We start from the raw sequence: 20018 nt of genomic DNA, 5'->3' as shown, positions 1-20018 counted from the left end.
TGCAGCCCAAACGTTCCCCAAAACCGCGGTTCCACTAGGTGGGTCGGGTCTCTGCCACGGGGTCTCTGCTGGGCGCCCACGCTGGGAAGCAGGTTTAGATCAGCAGGCGCCACGTGCCACTCTCTCTCTCCTTCTGTAGTTTCCAAATTCCAGTTCATGAGCAACCAGCATAGCGCCTGGAGGGCAATAGACGCTTGGCTTACAAAAGAGAATGCAGGGTCCACTTTCACGACGAGGCCGGTGTTGAGGTCTGTCTGGCACGCGTTAGGCTCGGCTGTCTCTCATGGTCACTTGATTGAATCCCAGCAATTAGCCAGCCGGGGCTCTAATTATCCTTTCTGCTTTGTGCTGCATCTGCCATCCCAGACCTTAAAGTTCTTGGCAAACGTGTGTTAGCCTTCACGTCCCATTTTACAGATGAGTACACTAAGGATCAGAGAAGCTGCTTGACTCTCCCAGAGTCAGGGAGGGCAGGGCTCCGTCTGAGGCCGCGACACACCTATAGCAGCCTGTCACTTGGGGCTCCCCATCAGTAAAACGGGGTAATGATGGGGCCCTGCTTCCATGCAATTGCCATAAAAAACGTTGTGCAATCTGAAGATGAAAGTATAAAACGGATGTAAGATGTTTCTTCTTAAATCATCGAGCCTCAAAAGGAGACCAAAGCACACAGTGGCTATTTTAACAACTGACTAATGTCTCCGACAAAGGGGCCTGCGACATCCCGTTGAAGTTTTACTGCTGAACGACGCATGAACGTGAACCGCAGTGGGTGCTCTTCAGAGGCCCCCACCGGCCTGGAAAGGGAAGGGAGAGGGTTCACACGGCCCCGGGGGCCGCTGGGGCCATGGTCCTCACAGCGGTGACAGTGGCACTTGGCTGGGGCACAGCAAAGACGTTGCTTGGGCTCCAGTGGGGGCGGGAGGGCCCCAGAGACCCATGCAGTGGAGGGAACCAGCTCACCCTGCTTTTCTCTGCAGCCTCGGTGGGACTGGAGGCTGGTCGGCCAAGGGCTGTGAGCTGCTGTCCCGAAACCGGACCCACGTCGCCTGCCGGTGCAGCCACGCGACCAGCTCGGCCGTGCTCATGGACATCTCCCGGCGTGAGGTGGGCACCGCCCCCAGGGCAACCCCTGCCCAGCTGGCAAGTGTGTCCTGGCCCCCCCAAGCCCGCTCTTCTGTGAGCTGCATCTTTCCTGCTAAGGGCTTTGAACAAACGGAGCTCCAGGAGAACTGGCCAGGATCTGTTAGGATTTCCGTAACAGAGCCCCCTTAAAAGAGTTTTCAGAGAGCCCAGGTTGTGAATTAGAAACCGTGACGGCGGTCCAGAACCTCAGAGAGGAAACTCCTGGCTTGTACACCTCACTTCAGAACAGGGTTCTCCGCAGTCTGTTAGGTGACGCTGCTGCCGCTGCACTTTGAATTTTAAGGAAGAAAAGAGACGGCTGGCGGGAACAAAGGGAGCGTCTCTCTTCAGTGCCGCACACGCTGGCCCCAAAGGACCAAGGAGGCTCGGTCAGGAGCCCCGAGCCGCAGTGGGATGGCTAATGTTTACCCTCCAGTGTTTTCGGTGGCCTCTGGGGGCCTCCAGTGAGGCAGGGGGGCCCAAGCAGGGCAGGGTCAGCCTGGCAGGGTTGTGTACTGATGTCAAGGAGCCAAACCGAGGCCTGGGAGACCTCACCCTGTTTTCAGGCTGGGATGTGACCCGGGCGGCCACACCGTCATCCCTCCCAGGACCTCCCGGTATGCAGCGACCCAAGTTTCTGTCACATTCTTGGGAGGGTGAGTCAGTCACAAGTTGCTGCTGATGGGTGTTAGGGTGACAAGAGCAGAGAGTGTGCCTCTGGGAGCCCAAGGCAGAAAGCTCCCACGGGCAGGGGCTTCTTGCCCATGGGCAGAAGCTCCGGGTCCCAGCCTGAAGGGGGTTAATTATTAGTGGTCTTTGTCCATGGAGGGGCGGGTTTGGGGGTCCTCTCATGGCCAGGAAGCTGGGCACCACCAGGAGGGGACTCGCAGGCAAAGGAAGCAGAAGTTCAGGCAGAAGAAATGAAGCCAGAGCAGGAATCAAGGCTCCCACGCCCCAGGTGCCTTGAAGCCAGAGGCCTCTAAATAGCGCCCCAGCCTCGGGGAGTCAGTGCTGCTGCAGCTCCCAGCCTCTCTGAGACCCCTGAGCGCTCAGTGCCCCCCCATTCCCCCCCAGGCCTGGCTCTCTGAGACCCCTGAGCGCTCAGTGCCCCCCCATCCCCCCCAGGCCTGGCTCTCTGAGACCCCTGAGCGCTCAGTGCCCCCCCCATCCCCCCCAGGCCTGGCCCTCTGAGACCCCTGAGCGCTCAGTGCCCCCCCCATCCCCCCCAGGCCTGGCCCTCTGAGACCCCTGAGCGCTCAGTGCCCCCCCCATCCCCCCCAGGCCTGGCTCTCTGAGACCCCTGAGCGCTCAGTGCCCCCCCCATCCCCCCCAGGCCTGGCTCTCTGAGACCCCTGAGCGCTCAGTGCCCCCCCCCATCCCCCCCAGGCCTGGCTCTCTGAGACCCCTGAGCGCTCAGTGCCCCCCCCCATCCCCCCCAGGCCTGGCTCTCTGAGACCCCTGAGCGCTCAGTGCCCCCCCCATCCCCCCCAGGCCTGGCTCTCTGAGACCCCTGAGCGCTCAGTGCCCCCCCCATCCCCCCCAGGCCTGGCTCTCTGAGACCCCTGAGCGCTCAGTGCCCCCCCCATCCCCCCCAGGCCTGGCTCTCTGAGACCCCTGAGCGCTCAGTGCCCCCCCATCCCCCCCAGGCCTGGCTCCCCGAGTTCCCCAGGCAGCCCTGGCTCACAGCTCTCTGCAAGTTCAGAATGGTGCTTTCTGGAAGTTACTGGAGAACCGGAGCTGCTGGCTCCCCAAATGCCAAACCTCCGTCGGGGGCCAGGTCCTGGACGAGTGTCCTATTTTGCAAAAAAAGCACAGGAGACAACTGTGGTTTCCTGCAGCTGTGGCATCTCTGCCTTTTGCGTGAACTGAAGCTCTGTTTGAAGGTCTCTCAGCTCAGAATTTGGGTGGACAGGCCCCACACCTGCCGGACAGCAGGAGTTATGTGTGAGGGTTTTTTGTTTTTCAATTTTTTTTTCTTGTGGCAAAATACACGTAACAGAAAAGTCACCACCTCAGCCGTGTTTCAGTGTCCAGGTCAGGGGCATTATGTACGTCCACGGTGTTTGCAGCCGTCACCACCGACCTCCCCAGAACTTTATCACCGGAAACTATTCATCTGGTTTTTGCTCTCGGTTTTTGCACCCCCCTGAGAGCCACGGCGTAGTCACGCTGGTTCCTGCCCGCAGTAATAATATGTTAAATGTGTCTTGATCGTGCAAAAGCTCCATCAGAGCCACGGCCCTTACGTGTTCTCCCGCCTCTAACCAACCCGCCCGCAGCACGGAGAGGTCCTGCCCCTGAAGATCGTCACCTACGCTGCCGTGTCCTTGTCGCTGGCCGCCCTGCTGGTGGCCTTCGTGCTCCTGGCTCTGGTGCAGACGCTCCGCTCCAACCTGCATGGCATCCACAAGAACCTCATTGGGGCGCTTTTCTTCTCCCAGCTAGTCTTCGTGATCGGGATCGCCCAGACAGAAAACCCGGTGAGGCCCCGGCCCCTCCCCTCCCTGCACGGCCCCCTGTGTGGCCACGTGGGAGCGCACGCTGTCCCGCCTTCCTCCGAGGCTGGAGCAGGAGGGCTTGTCCGGGCGGAGTGTCTGCTGCTGTTTCCGTCTGGTGGGTGCAGCTGGGAGTCTGGTGGGAAGTTGGGAACCCAGGCCAAGCACGTGGGCTCACTGCTTTGTGCCTGGTGGGAATCTGCCTCCAAGGGCATCCTCGGGAGCCGGGGGCTCCATACGCCTCAACTCTTACTTTCCTGACCCAGACGCTCGTGATTTCGTCAGAAATTACATTTGTGAAACCCAAGAGTCCTGGGAGCTGTCACTTGAGCCTGAAGCTGTCCCTGTCGGGCAGCGTCTCCCAGCCCTGCACTTGCTGCGGAGTCATGGCCACGTCTTCTGTGAAAGCCCCGGTGTTTCCCCAGACGGGGAGAGAGAAGTCTAGGACAGGCCCAGAACTCAGGGACGTGTTGGTGGCGGCGGGTCGGCAGGGTTGACAAGAGAAGGGAGCTTGAGACTCGTGGAGGAGAGGACGGGGTTAGATACGGACTGTCTTGCTCAAGCCATCCCAGGACACGTGGGCTCCTGGGGTATCACGTGGGTTCGTGGGGTGTTACGTAGGCTCCTGGAAGTTATCGTTAGGTGATTAGATTATATAGCTGATACGATGACCTCACAGAAAAAATCCTAACCAATCTACAGACGCATCGTAAGAAGTAATTAAAGAGTTTAGCAAGGTACGTGGCTGTCAGAGGAGGTAGATGTATATAATCTGTTGCGTTCCTGCCCACCAGCCACAGTGTGTTTAAAATGTAACTTACAAAGGAGTGGCTGGAAATGACTGCAGCAGAGACCCAGGCAGAGGCTGAAGTAGTTTGGCTTTGAAGGCGGAGAGAATGAGGCTCTGGTTGAAGCCAGAGTGGGGGTGGGGTGGGGTTGGCGGGAGGCGTCTGTAGGATGGGAGAGATCTGAGGCCGAGTGATTCTAGGGGGAGGAGGGAGGAGGGGTGCCTGGTGGCTGGGGCGAGGTCCCCGGCGGGTGGGACAGGGACCGGCCCTGGAGGGGGAGACGGCGGCACGGCCAAGATCACTGGGGAGAGAAAGGCAAGAGGAAGGAGGGAGGTTTGTGGCTTGGTCCCCGGCTGGTTGCAAGTGGTTTTTCATTTTTACAAAGGGGGTTTTCAGAGTTCAAGGGTCACAGCACGTTGATGGGGGGTGAGGGCAGTATAGGCTCTGTGCCCGTGGCTTTACATGCACCCTCTGGCTCGTTGAAACATCCCTCGGGCCCCGGGAGGTGACAGCATCCCTGCTCACAGGTGAGGAACCCACGGCCAGCAAGACTGAGTGACCTGGCCCAGGGCAGACAGTTCACTGTGTGTGTGTGTGAGTTCATTGTTCATCACTAGATGGTGACCCTGACGGCCCTGGGGAGACGTGAGGCCAGCTGACCATCACATGTGCATATGTAGTGACTCCAGGAAGTTCCCAGGTTACTACTCTCACCTAATCCTGACCTCTCCCACGGTGAGGGATGTGCCCTTACTTTCTCAGTGGACTGTTCCAGCTGCCACATGCTGTTGACAGAGCTGACATTTCTTCATTCCTCATGCAGTGAGGACTATTGATTGTCACTGTATTAAATCTACCAAAGACCCAGACCCTAGAAGCGCTCTCGTCTCTGCCCACGGAGCCCGTACTCCAGACACAGACTCGGATGGTGGTACAGGAGTGTCAGGGGCCAAAATGGCCCCATGGTGGCTGGTGGGGGAGCTGCGCCTGGCCAGAGAGGGGCTGAGCAGGGCCGTCCACTCAACTGTCCAGCGGGAGGGGCCGGGATCGGGAAGGGCCAGGCCGGGGATCTGGTCGTCCAGAGCCTGAGGGGCTGGCCAAGCAGCGCCATCTGTGGTTTGCAGGCAGCGTTGTGCCATGGAGAGCCGTGACCGGGTCTGCATTTTAGGAAGAGGACCCTGGCGACAGGGAAGATGGGTCGGAAGGGCAGAGACTGGAGGTCAGAGAGGCAGCCAGGATGGCATCTTCCTAGGTCTGGTGGGAGGAGCGAGGCCAGGACAGCGGCAGGAGGAGAAGGGCAGGAGTCGGGACCAGGTGGGCATGGAGGGAGGGGAAGGAGGAGGGCGTGAAGCCACGAGTCTCCAGGAGGGGGGCCGCCAGGAGAGATGGAAGCAGACAAGAGTGGCAGGTCTGGGTGAGGCTGGACACACCCGTCCCCTGTGGGCTGAGGCGAGTGCAGAGCTGAGTGTGGGGAGGCTGCCCTCACGTGAAGAGGACGCGTGTCTGTGGGAATGGACAGCCCGGAGAGGGACATGGAGTAAAAGACACGGATGGCATTTCTGGCTCGCTGGCCAGGGCCCCTTGCAGCCTGGAGCTCTCCCTCCTCGGTTAGTGCAGGCAGGGGGCCCCTCCGGAGGCTGGCGCTAGGGAGAGAGGCGGGGCATCCAGGCAGACAACCTTGAGAGGTTTGCGTGATGACCTTGGCGGCTCAGCAGCGTGGACACGGGGAGCCCCGGGCCTGGCCCAGGGGGCGGACCGTGAGCGTTCGTCGGGCTCCCAGCGCAGGCGGGGCGCTGGAGAGGCTGGGCCGCCCCTCTGCACCCGCCGGGCTCAGCGTCCCTCCCCTGCCTGCATGTCCTGGGGGTAGGGACTGTGTGACTCAGTGCAGACCCTTCAAGGTGCCTTTGAGTGGTCTGAACAGAGGGACGGAGAGCCAGTGACAGGCCACTCCTTGCAACTAAATGCCGCGTGACAAATGCGCAGAGGCCGTCACTCACTGGTTTCAAGCACTGACTCATCCGCCGCCTGGAAGGAGAGCTTTGCAGCCTCCACGCGCTGGTGAGCAGGGAAAAGAGGAGGAGGAGGAGGAGGAATGCCGTGCACATAATTCTGGGGCTTTGGCACCGCGCCTGGTTTTGATGGGTGTTCTGTAAACTCACAATCCCATCTCTGGGTGAGGTTTTTCATCTCCCAGATTACTGGCAGGTTGAAATGATTTATTGTGCATTAGTGTTTGTTCTGTTTCTGGAAAAGGTGGTACCTTCAGTGCAGAAGTTCCTGCATGTACGGCCCCATTACATTTTAGAATGTCAATTTCTGACACTTTTTTTTTTTTTCCCAAAGGTGGTTTTGTGGGTTTACTTTTCACATTATTTAAGGCAACACGCCAGCCTCCTCACCCTTCTTCCTTCTGCTGAGCCAACCGTGCTTTGCACAGGGGCGGCTGGGGGTTGGCGTGGGGTACGCCCAGCCCCAGGCTCACCTTTCGCGGCCAGACTGACCGCTTTGCCCGTTGCTAAGTGCGGACCCCTGTTTCCTGTCCAGCATCTGAGGCAGAGGGCACGTCTGCTTGAGTTCCTGCTTTGTGCTGTATTGGGCAAATATTAATGCTAACATGGTTCCCTCCCGCATCTCCGGGGCTTTGTTTCTGGAGAGAACTCGGCCCGTCGAGGTGGTCTTAGCCACAGGTGGCACTTGTGTTCCCAGCAAGCCTGGGCTCTGGGGCACTCCCGCAGGTGCGCTGGCCTGGGACTGAGCGGAGGCCTCTGCATGCGTCAGGCGGTGGCCCTCTGTCTCCTACACTTGTGTCTGTTGAGAGCCCAGGAGGTCGGGCTGCCACCGGACAGCAGCCAGGATTGGACAGGATGTTTCAGGGTGTGGCCCCACCGTGGGCGTGGCCAGAGGCTTTCTCCTCCCTCTCCCCTCCGTCCTCCCTCTCCTCCCCCTGCCAGTACAGCTTCCTGGGACCTGGAGGGGAGCCTGCCCGCATCTCCCAGCAGGTGGACCTTGGGAATCCTGGCCGGGCAGCCAGCCCCTCTCAGGAGGACCCGGTGAGGCTGCTCTGGGCCAAGGTGGAGGTCTTGAAGTTCCATCCCGGGGCACTCGGGACTGGATTTGCACTGACGACCTCAGGCTGGATGCCCAGGATCCCACAGTGTCCCCGGCCCCCCACCACTGCCTTCCTCATGTTCTCGCACCACCTTCGGTGTCCAGGGACTCAGGGCTGGGTGTCACCAAGGCCCCCAGAGGCCGGGAAGCTGACCCTCAGCTGCCCTGCGGAGGTTGACTTTCACTTCCTGGCACTCAGCCACCGGCCAGACACACAGCCCCACGGGGACAGAAACAGAGCAAATGCTCTCATCCCTGTTTTCTTCTGCAGGAGGTAGAGGCTCCGTTAAATCAGCGCAGGTGCGACAACCTTGTTTTCATGTGATGGCGAGGTCACGAGGCCTGAGGCTCCTCCCTCCCGCTGGCCGCATCCGCTGGACCTCGGAGACCCGCACGAGGGCTGGGGTGGTGGGTGAAGGCCACGGTCACGGTCTGGGGCCACAGCCTGAGCAGCCTGCCTCCGTGATACTCTTTTTCTAACTTTAAATGAAATGCCAACGTTTAAAAATTTGGAGCCATGACCTGAAAATACAAATTTCTAGCTTCTAATGAAAACACTAGAGGCTCTGCCCACCCCTCGGCCCTGGGTTATGTTCACTGCTGGTGCCCGTCCAGGTTGGGGGGGGGTCCCCAGGGCCCCCAGGTACCTCACTCCCTGTCCTCTGTTCCGCATCAGGAGCCTGAGACGCTTGGGACTGTTGACACTCAGCCGCTCCTGGGTGAATCAAATAGGGCAAAACAGCTGACCTGATTTCCTTTTTCACACCTGCATGCCCTCACGTTTGCAAAGTGGCCCGATCTGGTGTCTGCCCCGCCCCCGTCTCCGCGCCGTCCCGTCCGGCCCTCAGTCCGCGGCGCAGGGCCCGTGGCCGGCGGGCTGCGCTGAGCGGCTGCCTCTCCCCACAGTTCCTGTGCACGGTGACTGCCATCCTCCTGCACTACACGTACATGAGCACCTTCGCCTGGACCTTCGTGGAGAGCCTGCACATCCACCGCATGCTGACCGAGCTGCGCAACATCGACGCCGGGCCCATGAGGTTCTACTACGTCGTGGGCTGGGGCATCCCAGCCATTGTCACAGGTGAGGAGGCCAGGTGGCCCGGGCTGGGGACCGACCCCCACTCGGAGGACCCGCGTGGCATTGCTGATGCAGAAACCCACATCAGATAAACCAGCGCCCCCGGGTGCAGGTGGGGGAGCTCTCTGGCCTCCTCTTGGGCACTCAGCAGAGGAGGGGCACCTGCACCCACATCTGCTCACACGAGTGTGATCATCAGTGAGGGATGCGTCTCCTGTCAGGTGTGAGCTCCTTGAGAGCTGGGCCCAGGCCTGTTCAGGGTTTGCCTGTGGCATCTAACAGACAAACACTCCCTTCTCTGCCTGCTTTGTGGATAGATGGGTGAATGATGGGTAGATGGATGGGTGGATGGATAGGTGAGTGGATGGATGGATGGAGAGATGGGTGGATGGGTGGGTGGGTAGGTAGATGGTTGGATGGAGGGATAGATGGATGGATGGTAGATGGATGAATGGACGGATGGTGGATGGGTGGGTAGGTGGATGGGTGGATGGTGGGTGGGTGGGTGGGTGGATCGATGGATGAAAGAATGAGTTAATGAATGAACAGAACAGCAGCACTTCTCAGCATACTTTTCACTAAATATCAGAAGGTCAAATTTGCTTCCTATGGGGAAAGATCCCCTCTTGTATTCACAAAGGCAGAGCGGCACCCCCTCTCCTCAGCAGTCCCTGGGTTGCAGGGATCCAGACGCGAAGTCCGAGGCTAGAGGCAGTGGGAGGAGGGGCAGCTGCTGCCCCACGGCTCTGCCCGGCAGCCACCCTGGTTTCCATGGTAGCACCACCAACTGGTCTCCTGAGGCCACTCTGCTCCCACCCAGACAGTCTGGGCACCAGGCTGTCCTGTTGCGACTCCTCTCCCTGGGCTCCAAGGGACCCTGAATGACCGTTGTCACCTCCATCCAGGGCTGCTGAGGGGGGCATTGGGGGCCTCCCTCACCGGCAGCCACCTCCTCTTGACCCAAAGACTGAACACAGCAGACACACTACATCGCGTGTTTCCGTGCCGTTTCTGGTCAACTTGTGAGGAAGGTGCTAATTCAGGTGGTTCCTGAGCCCCAAAGACCAGGAAGACTGAGGGCTGGGAGCAGCTCGTTTCGGGGTCCTCCCAGTGCCCATCTACTAACCCCCTAAGCAAGGACCTGGTTGTGCTTGGACACTCAGGACACTCATCTTTAATTTCATCTTAAGTCTTCCCAGAGCCTCTATTATTATTTGGGTTATTTTTTTTTAATTAGCAAGTTAATCTCAGAAACCAGAGCATCGGATTTTATTTACATCAAATTCTGTGAAGAGAAATGAAGAAGTCAGATCAGAATCATTTGCCAATTTGCTTATTTTACAAAAGGAACAGTTAGCGTTTGCTGTCTGGTTTTCTGTGCCCCAGTAAACTCAGAGTGTGGTTCCTGGTCTATACTGTACCCCGTTCCATCTCCACCTGTGTGGTCACCTCGGGGGGCCCCTCCCGACCGGGCTGGATGGAGCAGAGCGTCTCCATGGGACCCTGCATGGGGACAGCCCTTGTCTCAGGTCGGTCGTGGGGCCTGACCCAGCCGGGCCTCCAGGACCTGGGGGACGGGGGACAGGGGCCTGAGGCCACCTCCCCATGTGCTTTCCTTAACCCCCACCAAGTCTCAGTTGCCCAAGAACCCGGGAGCATTCACACGCTCCTTCATTCGTTCATTCATGGAGGGCCTCTTCTGTGCCAGGCTCCGTTCTAGGCCCAGGATCAGAGCAGTGAGTGAGAACGGCAAAGCCTGTCTTCCGGGAGTCGCCTCTCCAGGGAAGACGGACATTAAGTGATGGTGAACGTGACTCTAGGCTCATCCACAGACCCTGCACTGAGGGGTGGGCTCAGAGCCAGTGGGGCGGGGAAGGATGGGACCTGCTTTCATCTGGGGGGTGGGGGGCAGGCCAGGAAGGCTTCCTGGAGGAAGCACTCTTTACACTGGAGGGCTCGCAGGAACCAGGCTGCTGTGCTGGGGGATGTGCTTTCAGGGCCCAGCACGTGCGAGACCTGAGTGGAGGAAGGCTGGTTGGGGACTGACCCGAGGCTGGGCTGGGGCAGAGTGGGGGGTGCCACGTGGTCTGGAGTGTGGCTGTGGCCATGCCACGAAGGGCCCAGAAGGCCGCAGAAATACCCGTGTCCATCTCCTGAGGGCAGTGGGAAGCCATTGCAGGGTTTTGAGCAGTCGGTTGGGAGACTTGATCTTTTAGGGCTTAAGCAAGGGAGTGTGGCCTGTGGAACAGTCCGGGCCAGGTCCGGGGAGGCCACGGCATGGAGTGGGCTGCTCCTTCGTCCTAAGCAAGGTCTGTGTTGGAGAAGCCACTCCAGACTTCACCTTGACGGTTCTGCAAGGGCAAGTCCTGCTCTAGCTTGTGACACGGTTAGAAACCATGGCTGTGGCTTAGATAACATAGGAAACTCCCCATTTGCCCAGCACCTTGGAGTGGTGAGCCATTCCTGGGGTTTGTGCACGTGTGTACGTGTGTGTGTGTGGCGTGTGTGCTCTGTGCACGCACATGCGTGTGGCGTGTGTGGCATGTGCCTGCCCTCAGGTCCTTCCTCCCTCGCGCCTGTGGTCCATGGCCGTGTCCTGGCTTCTGTGTGGCCCAGCCAGCAGGGCATCCCCATCGTGCTTCGTGGCTGGTCCTGCCGGGTCCCATCACCTCCGTCTTCTGTCTCTCTCCCACCTCCGTCAGCAGCCCCGGCCCGGGTGGGCTCCCCACCTCTGGGGTGAATCCGCGAGCAGGTCGTGGTCATGGTGGGCCTGTGACCGGCACTGAGAGGGCCTTTGCTGGGAGGGGACCTGGGCCTTTGTCATTTCCCGGCTGTTTATCTCGGATTCCCCGCCCTTCCCTCTGAGGGCGATGCCGGGGGCCCTGGATCCTGCCTGGGGGGCTGGGAACACCCCGTTGTGGCCACCTCCCGTCGGGGTGGCCCTCACTCTTCTCCTCCCTGTTGTCCAGGACTTGCGGTGGGCCTGGACCCCCAGGGCTATGGAAACCCGGACTTCTGCTGGCTGTCCCTTCGTGACACCCTGATCTGGAGCTTTGCGGGGCCCATTGGAACCGTGATAGTCGTGAGTGCTGGGGGTTTCTCAGAGCCCCTGATTATCAGGGACGTGGGAGGCCGGGTGCCCCTTGGGTACGTTGGCTTGAAGGGTGTTTGGGGCTGAGCACCTGGGCGGGACAGGAAGGGCTGACCTGACGGTGATAAAGCCTTGTCCTCAGACCCGTGGATTCTGGGATTTGGTCCAGGTCCACGTCCACTGTGACACCGCTCAGCATCCACCCCCAGCGGGCTCCTGGGCTCCGAGGCCTCATCCCAGGGGGCACCTCCCGAGATGTGGGCTGGAGACCCTCAGAAGCCTTTGGCTTTTGAAGGTCTCTAGTGACAATACAGTGGAGCAGCCACTGGACTTCGGGTTTCTCTGTTTGTTTGGTTTTTTTTCAGGTCAACACAGTCATTTTTGTCCTGTCTGCAAAGGTTTCCTGCCAAAGGAAGCGCCATTATTATGAAAGAAAACGGGTCGTGTAAGTTGGTGCTAAACCCGGCCGGTGGGTGGGACCTGACGTGGAGCCAGCCCCACCCGAGACCCCTGCCTGTCTGGTTTACACGCCAGGCAGAGCCCCATGAAAGTGCCCGTCACCAAGCCGGTCAGCTGCTGGCTTTCCGGGCCGGTCCAGGGCGTCATGGCAGCCACGTCAGTGGGGAATCAACAGGCCGCAGTGGGGAGAGGCCAGCCGTGTCTGGCCGTGTCTGGGCTGTGCCGAGTGGAGTCTGGATCCGAGTTGGACATCGTGGAGGAAAGCGAGAGAGGCTGACCTCAGGGGGACCGGGGCAGGTGGCCGGCCGGGATGGCAGCCCGGACCAGGGAGGGAGAGATGTTTAGGATGTAGGACCCACGGGGTTTGTGGTGGAGTCACTGAGGGGAGAGGGGTTAGCAGTGACACCTGGGTGTCCTCGCCTGGACGGGCAGGAGGAGGGGGATGGTGACAGCCTGTGGTGGGGAGGTGCCAGGGTGCCTGGACACTCCCTGGAGTCAGGCAGGGTGGGGGTGGGGGGATGGAACTTTCTGGGTTGGTGGTGATAGTGATGCTGGCACCACAGGAGTGGAGGAGCTCGCCCAGCGAGAGGGTGCAGCACAGGAAGATGGGGCCCAACAGAGAGGGAGCCTCCCATGTTTTCAGGTTGGGAGAGAGCAGGGGACCCACAGAAAAGCCTTGCGGGAGGCAGGCAGGGCAGCGTCGGGAGAGCTCAGCGTGAGTCCAGGAGCCACGAAAGGGTCAGGGGAGGGGAGGACAAGGGTGTCCACTGGGCCAGGTGACCCGAGCTGGGGGGCCAGGGAAGGGAGGATGTGTGAGGAGGGGCTGAGGGGCCACAGGAGGTGCCGGTCTGCCCGGCCCACGGGAGAGCAGAGTCTGAAAAGGCCACGGAGGAGCAGAGACCACGGGCAGGGGACGGGACGCGGGGTCGGGGTCCAGCCTGCTCACCGCCTCCACCGTCCTCCACTTCCTCCCCGCCCCAGACCTACCTTTCCCAGCCCTTGACTCACGTTAGCACACGCAGTTCCCTCTGCCACCCCACGACCCCACCAGGGATGCACGTCGCCGTCCATTCCCCTTCAGCTGGGGAGACCGAGGCGGAGAGCAGGAAGCCCTTGCTAGGAGCCTGCACAGCGGGCCTGACACCTTCTGGCCACCCACCTCCTCCGGGTCCACGTAACTTCCGGGCCCGTGCACCGGGCTTCCCGGAGTCGCTGTGGGTGCAGCCCGGGTACCAGTCTTGGCTCCTGGTTTGCTGTTTACCTGTTTGCTTTTCACTGCTCGCCTGCTCCCCACTCAGCTATCTTTTCCCGTGTGAGCCAGGGGCTGCCTCATGGTGGATGCTTCGAAAGGGTGTGGGAAGGAAGGAGGGTGGGGCATGGCCGGCCTGCCGGCGGGCCAGGTGGGAGAGAAGGAGGGGGAGGACGGTGCAGTCACGCCCGCGTCCGCCCCCCAGCTCCCTCGTGAGGACGGCCGCCTTCCTGCTGCTGCTCATCGGCGCCACCTGGCTTCTGGGGCTGCTGGCCGTGAACAGCGACGCCCTCACCTTCCGCTACCTCTTCGCCGTCTTCAGCTGCTTACAGGTGGGCGGCTGTCAGACGGACCTGGCGGGGCCCAGGGGTCACCTGTGCTGCTTCCTGTCTGAAGTGCCCCGAGAGGGTCCCTGGGGAGATCCTTGACCTGGCGTCCTGGCTGTGTTCTTGCTCTCTGGACACACGGGGCTGCACCGTGGCTGTCCTTCTGGTGGCGGCGCAGTTTGTTAGGGGTTATGGTGAAGCCTCGTGGTCCCACCACCAAAAAAAAGGCGGCTGTGGCTCCAAAGGCAGCTCTGCCCCGAGCCCTCCCAGGGACCCCCATCCATGGCCTCCCGTGTGTCCGTCAGGACGCAGTCCTCTGCTCAGCCAGTGCGGGGCCTCACCCGCTCCCCGGCCGGCATAAATCCCACTGTGTCCCCAGGAGGGTGCTGGCCATTTACTGTCCGCACCGTGGACCCTGATTAATGATGCAACATTGGGGATCCAGATGGCCCGGGGGCTGGGGCCTGGGAGGGGGTCCTCCAGGCACCGGGCGTGCTGGCTGCCCTGACCAGGCCCCCGACCTGGAGAAACTGGAAGCCCCCGGGGCAGGGAGGCCGGGCGTGGGCCGTGGTGGGCGTCTGCACGGCCAGGTCTGCTCTGGGCACCGTCAGCTCCACGTGGCTGAGCTGTGCTCCGTGCATCCTCCGGGCAGGCAGGCGGGCAGTGAGGCAGCGGCAGGGCCCTGGCTTCTCTACGGGGGCCAAGCCCGGCGCTGACCTGCCCCCTCCTCTGCAGGGCCTCGCCGTCCTCTTGCTCCACTGCGTGTTCAACAGAGAGGTCCGGAAACACCTGAAGGGCGTGCTCGCCGGGAAGAAGCCGTACCCCGACGACTCAGCCACCACGAGGGCCACCCTGCTGACGGTAGGAGGCTCCCGGGGACGCCAGGGCCTGGACCAGCGTCAGACACAGCCCCTTGGTCTCGCGTCCCCCACAAAAGGGGGCATCACAGACCTGTCCCCGGAGCGTGGCATCCAGCCTTCCCTGCAGCCCTGGGAGCGAGCCGAGTCGACGGGGTGGGGTCTGTCCCGCTCACAGCCTCTCTTGCCCCCGCGGCCGGCCGGGATCCTGGCCAGAAGCAGGGGCGGTGGGAGCTGCCACCGGGCCGCTGTGCTCCGTGCTCGGCAGGGGCACGGTGAGGGTGCTGCGTGGGGGCTGGTGGTGGGGACCGAGCCACCCTCTGCACCCTGGTGGCCTCTGCTCGGCCGATAACCAGCCCCCTTCCCCCAGCGCTCCCTCAACTGCAACAACACGTACGGCGAGGAGCCCGACGTGTTCCGCACGGCCCTGGGCGAGTCCACCGCCTCGCTGGACAGCACCATCAGGTCAGGCCGGGCCGGCGCCCCTGCTGTGGCCGAGGGGGGGGCAGCTCTCCGAGCAAACGTGGGCTTTGCCGCCTCCGCCCCGAGCTGTGTGCCCTGCGGTTTAAGTCCACGTGTGTTTCCCCGTGTGCTCCGGGAGTCTCGTGGCAGAGAACCTTCCAGAGCCCGGTGTGGCTGCCCTGGCACACGCAGAAGGCGCTGGGTGACGGCGGGTGGCCGGTCATGCGTCCCCCAGAGCAACGATGCTGAGCCCACCCACCTCTACCCTCTCCAGGGACAAAGGGGGCCAGAAGCTCAGCGTGTCCTCTGGGCCGGCGCGGGGCGGCCGCGGGGAGCCAGACGCGTCCTTTGTCCCCAGGAGCACCAAGAAGCCCCACGGTACGTGTCCCCTGGGGCGCGGTCTCCCGTCAGCCTGCGCGTCTCCCTCCCGGGGGGCCGTGGCGAGAGCTTCCTGCTGGCTCTCGGCTGCCCCGTGGCCCCTCGGTCACCGGAGAACGTACAGCCTTGAGGAGGTGGCCACCGCGCACTGGGAGGGTCAGCGGGCACCCAGTGCCCTCCCGTGCCCGGGCCCGGGTGGCTCCGCCCTGCCCCTGGCAGGAAGCCCCCGCCCCTGCCTGAGCGCTGTCCCTCCCGCCCGCCCGGCAGGCCACGACTCGGACTCGGACAGCGAGCTGTCCCTGGATGAGCAGAGCAGCTCTTACGCCTCCTCTCACTCCTCCGACAGCGAGGACGACGGGGTCGCGGCTGAGGACAGATGGGACCCGGCCCAGGGCCCCGTGCACAGCACCCCCAAAGGTGAGCGAGCCCGCTGGCCGCAGAGCGGCCCTCAGCTGTGGCCGCCTGCCCCTGGGACAGGGCTGCGGCGGCCGGAAGGACAGCCCCCTGCTCCCCGTCCGCAGAGCCCAGGTGAGGTCTCGGGGGTCTCTGTGGGACCCCCGCGGCCAGGACTCCACGAAGCTGACCCCACGGCTGCAGGGAGCACGCGGCTCCCGGGTGTGGGGTGCGGGGGGGGGGCTTGAGGCCGGGATCCCACCCGGGACCTTCCCTCTCTAAGCCTCGGTCGGGGTCCCCACCTGGACGGCGCGGCCCAGCCAGGCCTGCGGGTCGGGGACCGTGGGTCAGCGCCCCCGGGACACGCTCCCGCTGAGCCGAGCAGGCAGCCGCCCTGCATGCTGAGGGTCCGTCTTGTGCCTCAGCGGACGCCGCGGCCAACCACGTCCCAGCCGGCTGGCCTGACGAGAGCCTGGCCGGGAGCGACAGTGAGGAGCCGGGGGAGCAGCCCCGCCTGAAGGTGGAGACCAGGGTCAGCGTGGAGCTGCACCTGGACGAGCAGGGCAACCACTGCAGCGAGCACAGCCCGGCCCGGGAGAGCGGGGGCCCCAGGCCCGCGGCCGCGCCGCCCAGCCAGCCCCCCGAGCAGAGGAAAGGTGCCGAGGGCCCGCTGTCCCCGAAGCTGGGGGCCGGGAAGTCCCTGGTCCTGGGGGAGGCAGGCCCAGGCACGGGCTTCAGGGGTGGGGTCCGTGGGGCACGGGGGTGGCGCCCGGCAGGGCAGGGGTGAGACCCGAGGGGGCGAGGAGTAGCCGAGAGCTCGGCTCTGCATGACGGTCCCTTCCCGAGTCCACTGCATCCAGCAGAGGCAGCCCGATCGTGACCGTCTCGATCCCCCCGCCCCCGCCCAGGCATCTTGAAAAACAAAGTCACCTACCCACCGCCACTGACGGAAAAGATGCTGAAGTCGCGGCTGCGAGAGAAGCTGACTGAGCGTGAGCAGAGCCCCGCGTCCTCGCGGCCGTCCTCCCTGGCCTCCAGCGACGGCGTCCGTGCCCCCGACAGCACCATCCCCGCCAAGACGCTGCACCGGGAGCCAGGGCGCGAGCACCTCAACGGGGTGGCCATGAACGTGCGGGCCGGGAGCGCCCAGGCCCACGGCTCCGGCTCCGAGTGAGTAGCCTGGGCCGTGGCGGGAGGGACGGCGGGGGCGGCCCCCGGCCAGCCTCCCCGTGGTCCCCCGTCTGGAGGACAGGCCCCGAGCACAGAGGCGTGCCCAGGCAGAGGCCCGGGGGCTGCGGCGGGCTTCCACCCGGGAGAGGGCCCCTGCTCGGGATCAGGAGGAACCGGCCGGAGGTGGAGCAGACGCCTGTCAAAGCCCTGGGTCCCATCCAGCCCTGAAGCTCTAGGACTTGACACCATGTGGGACCAAACGTCTTATGAGCAGTTTCCTTGGCCCAGGGTCATTACTGCCCCATTTTGTGGTTGAGGAGACTGAGGCTGGAGGTCGGGGGGCGCCTGGCTGCAGAGTTGCGGAGCTGGGATCCGTCCCCAGACGTCCCAGGGAGGTGGGAAGAATGGGAGCCCGGTCTTCTAGAACGACCTTCCCAAAACTTAGAGAATGACTCGGGTTGCTAGCCTTGGTACTCCAGGCACCGTGCAAGGCCAGCCCTGGGGAGGACACTCGGGCCTGGGTCTCCAGGTGGCCCTGGCCGTCAGGGGTGCAGGTTGATTGTCCCCTCCCCTGCCTGCCAGTGTCGCTGTGTCCACACATGAGCGTGCCCTCCGTGGAGCCTCCGGGCACCCCGACCCCTGAGTGGGGGGTTCTGCCCCCTGCCCCCCAAGTGGGGGTCTGCCCCTGCACAACCTTGGACCCAGCCCAGCTGCTGGCTTCACGGGTGGCAGGGGCCGTCCTCGCTGACCCTCCTCCGCCTGCCTGACGGCTTCTTCCCACGTGCAGAGGCAGTAACGAAACTTCACTTTGAACCATCAGGAAACCGTGAGACAAGCCCATCACCTCCGCCCAGGCCTCTGCTGTGTCGTTGTGCTCCTGGACCTTGGAGCCCGAGGGGCCCCTGCCCTGTCAGTGAAGCAGGCCCTGGTGGCGGGGGCCCCGTGGGGCTGCAGTGGTAGCCCCGTGACTGGCATGACTGAAGGCCCAGACACAAAGCCCTGAGCTGCCCCGGAGGCTCAGGGCCCCTTAGACCCGTGACAAGTGCCAAAGGCCACAGGCACGGGAGGCGTGGACTCCCGGGCCGGCACAGCTCAACCCTCGGACTGCGGACAGAGCCAAAACCGTGCGCTGGCCTGGCCGGGACAGGGCCCAGCAGGAGAGCTGGCCTTGAGAGGAGCCGCCGGGCCGGCTGGCCAGGACTCAGGGCCGCAGGCAGCTCCCAGCAGCTCCACAGCCCTCTGCAAAGGCAGCCCTTGTCTTAAAGCAGATCACTTTCCTTTGTTGCAAAGGTGTAGATACTTTTGTATATTTGTATGGAACTTTGAAAAGGCAAAAACCTCTGTATATTTTGCATTTGTACTGACTCTGTCCATACTGGGAGATCCGTGGGATGATCTCTCCCTCTTTCTGACGTCAGGAAGATTGCACAGCCAGCCTGGAGTCTGGCACGCATCCAGCAACTGGTGTCCCAGCAAAGCAGAGGGGGGTAGCGTGTAGGGAGTGCTGCTGGACAGAGGTTCCGGTGCTGCTTCCAGCCCAGAGGCAGGAGCCCGTGGGCATGACACGTGGCCGCCTGGATGTGCAACACATTCGCATTTGCGATGCTTGCCCTCAGCTCCCATCTGCCTGGACGGGTGTGGGTCCGAGACAGGGCCATCTGGGGCTGGACCGGACTCGGGAGCTCTGCTGAGCGTGGGATGCAGGTGCACACGGCCGCGACCGACACACTGGTCATCCCCTGCCCCCTTCGCTGGGGTGGGCCCCACTCTGAGCCCCGCAGGGCCTCCCTGGCCCCCTTCCCGGTCAGCGGTACTGCAGGTGGGGAATTCCTTTGTCCCTCTGCGCCTGTTCTTGGCGGGACTGTAAAACATTCACACGTTCCCGATTCAGACGGAGGTATGAGGTCTTCCAGGATGTCACATTCCTTCCTGCCAATTTTCTAGCTCTTTTAGACTCCGAGGAGCTCCAGGCAGGCGGGGGTCTCACCCCCAGAGTCTGACCAATTACTTCATTTTGCTTCAAATGGCCAATTGTGAGAAGGGACAAAGCCTCAGCCACACTGTTCAATGGTTACCAAGCTGTTTTTTGGAAACTCACACCAAGGACCGGCTGTGACTGTCCCTCTGTGGGCAGTCGGCACAGCGTGGCCTGAGGGGCTGTGGAACGGGGCCCAGAATTATTCAGACACGTCTTATTTCAGTGTTTCTTTTGTTCCTCAGTCGGATGCCCAAATAAATGGTCAGCACAGCTGCCTCCAAATACGAGAAACCATAAAATATGATGAAAATCAAGTAAAATGCAAAGATGTCCATACTGTATTATTTTGATGAAAATGCGAGTATCGTTAATGGCTGAGAGGAAAACATACCTGATACTCAGGTCTAAGACCACAGGCTTCATACAAAAATGAAATGCGATCCCAAAGCCCTCACACTTGAATGAATTATAAATGTGCCTTAGCAGGGGAGTGGCCTTTTCAAGATACAAAATAATAGTACCTTCAAATGTTTACCATTGAGGAGACATTTTCTAAGTAAAAAAAAAAAGTGGAAATATTTTTGAGTCTGAACACTTCACTTTCGTATTATCCCATAGTCTTCTGCAACTGGATTTTGTCCCTTGAGATGTATTTAGTTTTTTCATTTGATCAGAACTGTTACCAAAAAAACAACTGTCAGTTTTATTAAGACAGGAAAAATGTAAACCTATTTTTGTGACTTAAGACTTTATGAGAGATTAACTAGACACTGGAGGTTTTTTTTTTTAAACAAATGTGTATTTATTAATGTTCAGAACACTGGAATTGCAACACAAATGAGGAAAGAGTCTACAATAAATTAAGATTTTTTTGAATTTGTACTTCTGCTGTCTGGTTTTACCCCCACTCCTGCATCCCTGTTCCCGCCCCTTCCTAAGGCAGCCCTGGAAAAGGGACCATGTACAGGATGCTGACAAGCCGGGGGGAGCAGGAGCCATTCCGGAACTTTCTATTCATTTCCTGCTCATCCAGACTCTTGCACCTCACACTTCAAAATTTT

General features: G+C 61.4%; 1 protein-coding gene across 1 annotated transcript in view; it reads left to right on the top strand.

Annotated features, from left to right (window-relative positions):
- The window catches only part of CELSR1 (cadherin EGF LAG seven-pass G-type receptor 1), a 147101-nt gene extending 129193 nt beyond the window's left edge, over positions 1-17908 (top strand). Inside the window, exons 23-35 of the mRNA XM_068561993.1 lie at positions 981-1107; positions 3405-3605; positions 8423-8597; positions 11564-11676; positions 12051-12130; positions 13599-13725; positions 14455-14580; positions 14947-15041; positions 15313-15416; positions 15684-15833; positions 16235-16465; positions 16718-16979; positions 17767-17908. Coding sequence (XP_068418094.1) covers positions 981-1107; positions 3405-3605; positions 8423-8597; positions 11564-11676; positions 12051-12130; positions 13599-13725; positions 14455-14580; positions 14947-15041; positions 15313-15416; positions 15684-15833; positions 16235-16465; positions 16718-16979; positions 17767-17791 — 1816 coding nt within the window. The 3' untranslated portion in view covers positions 17792-17908. The remainder of the gene's footprint in view (positions 1-980; positions 1108-3404; positions 3606-8422; positions 8598-11563; positions 11677-12050; positions 12131-13598; positions 13726-14454; positions 14581-14946; positions 15042-15312; positions 15417-15683; positions 15834-16234; positions 16466-16717; positions 16980-17766) is intronic.
- Positions 17909-20018: the final 2110 nt, after the last annotated feature.

This window comes from Eschrichtius robustus, chromosome 13 (genome assembly GCF_028021215.1).
Source record: "Eschrichtius robustus isolate mEscRob2 chromosome 13, mEscRob2.pri, whole genome shotgun sequence".
Taxonomy (NCBI): Eukaryota; Metazoa; Chordata; class Mammalia; order Artiodactyla; family Eschrichtiidae; genus Eschrichtius; species Eschrichtius robustus.
Note: the sequence above shows the minus strand (reverse complement) of the source record. Positions and strands in the feature narration are given on the sequence as shown.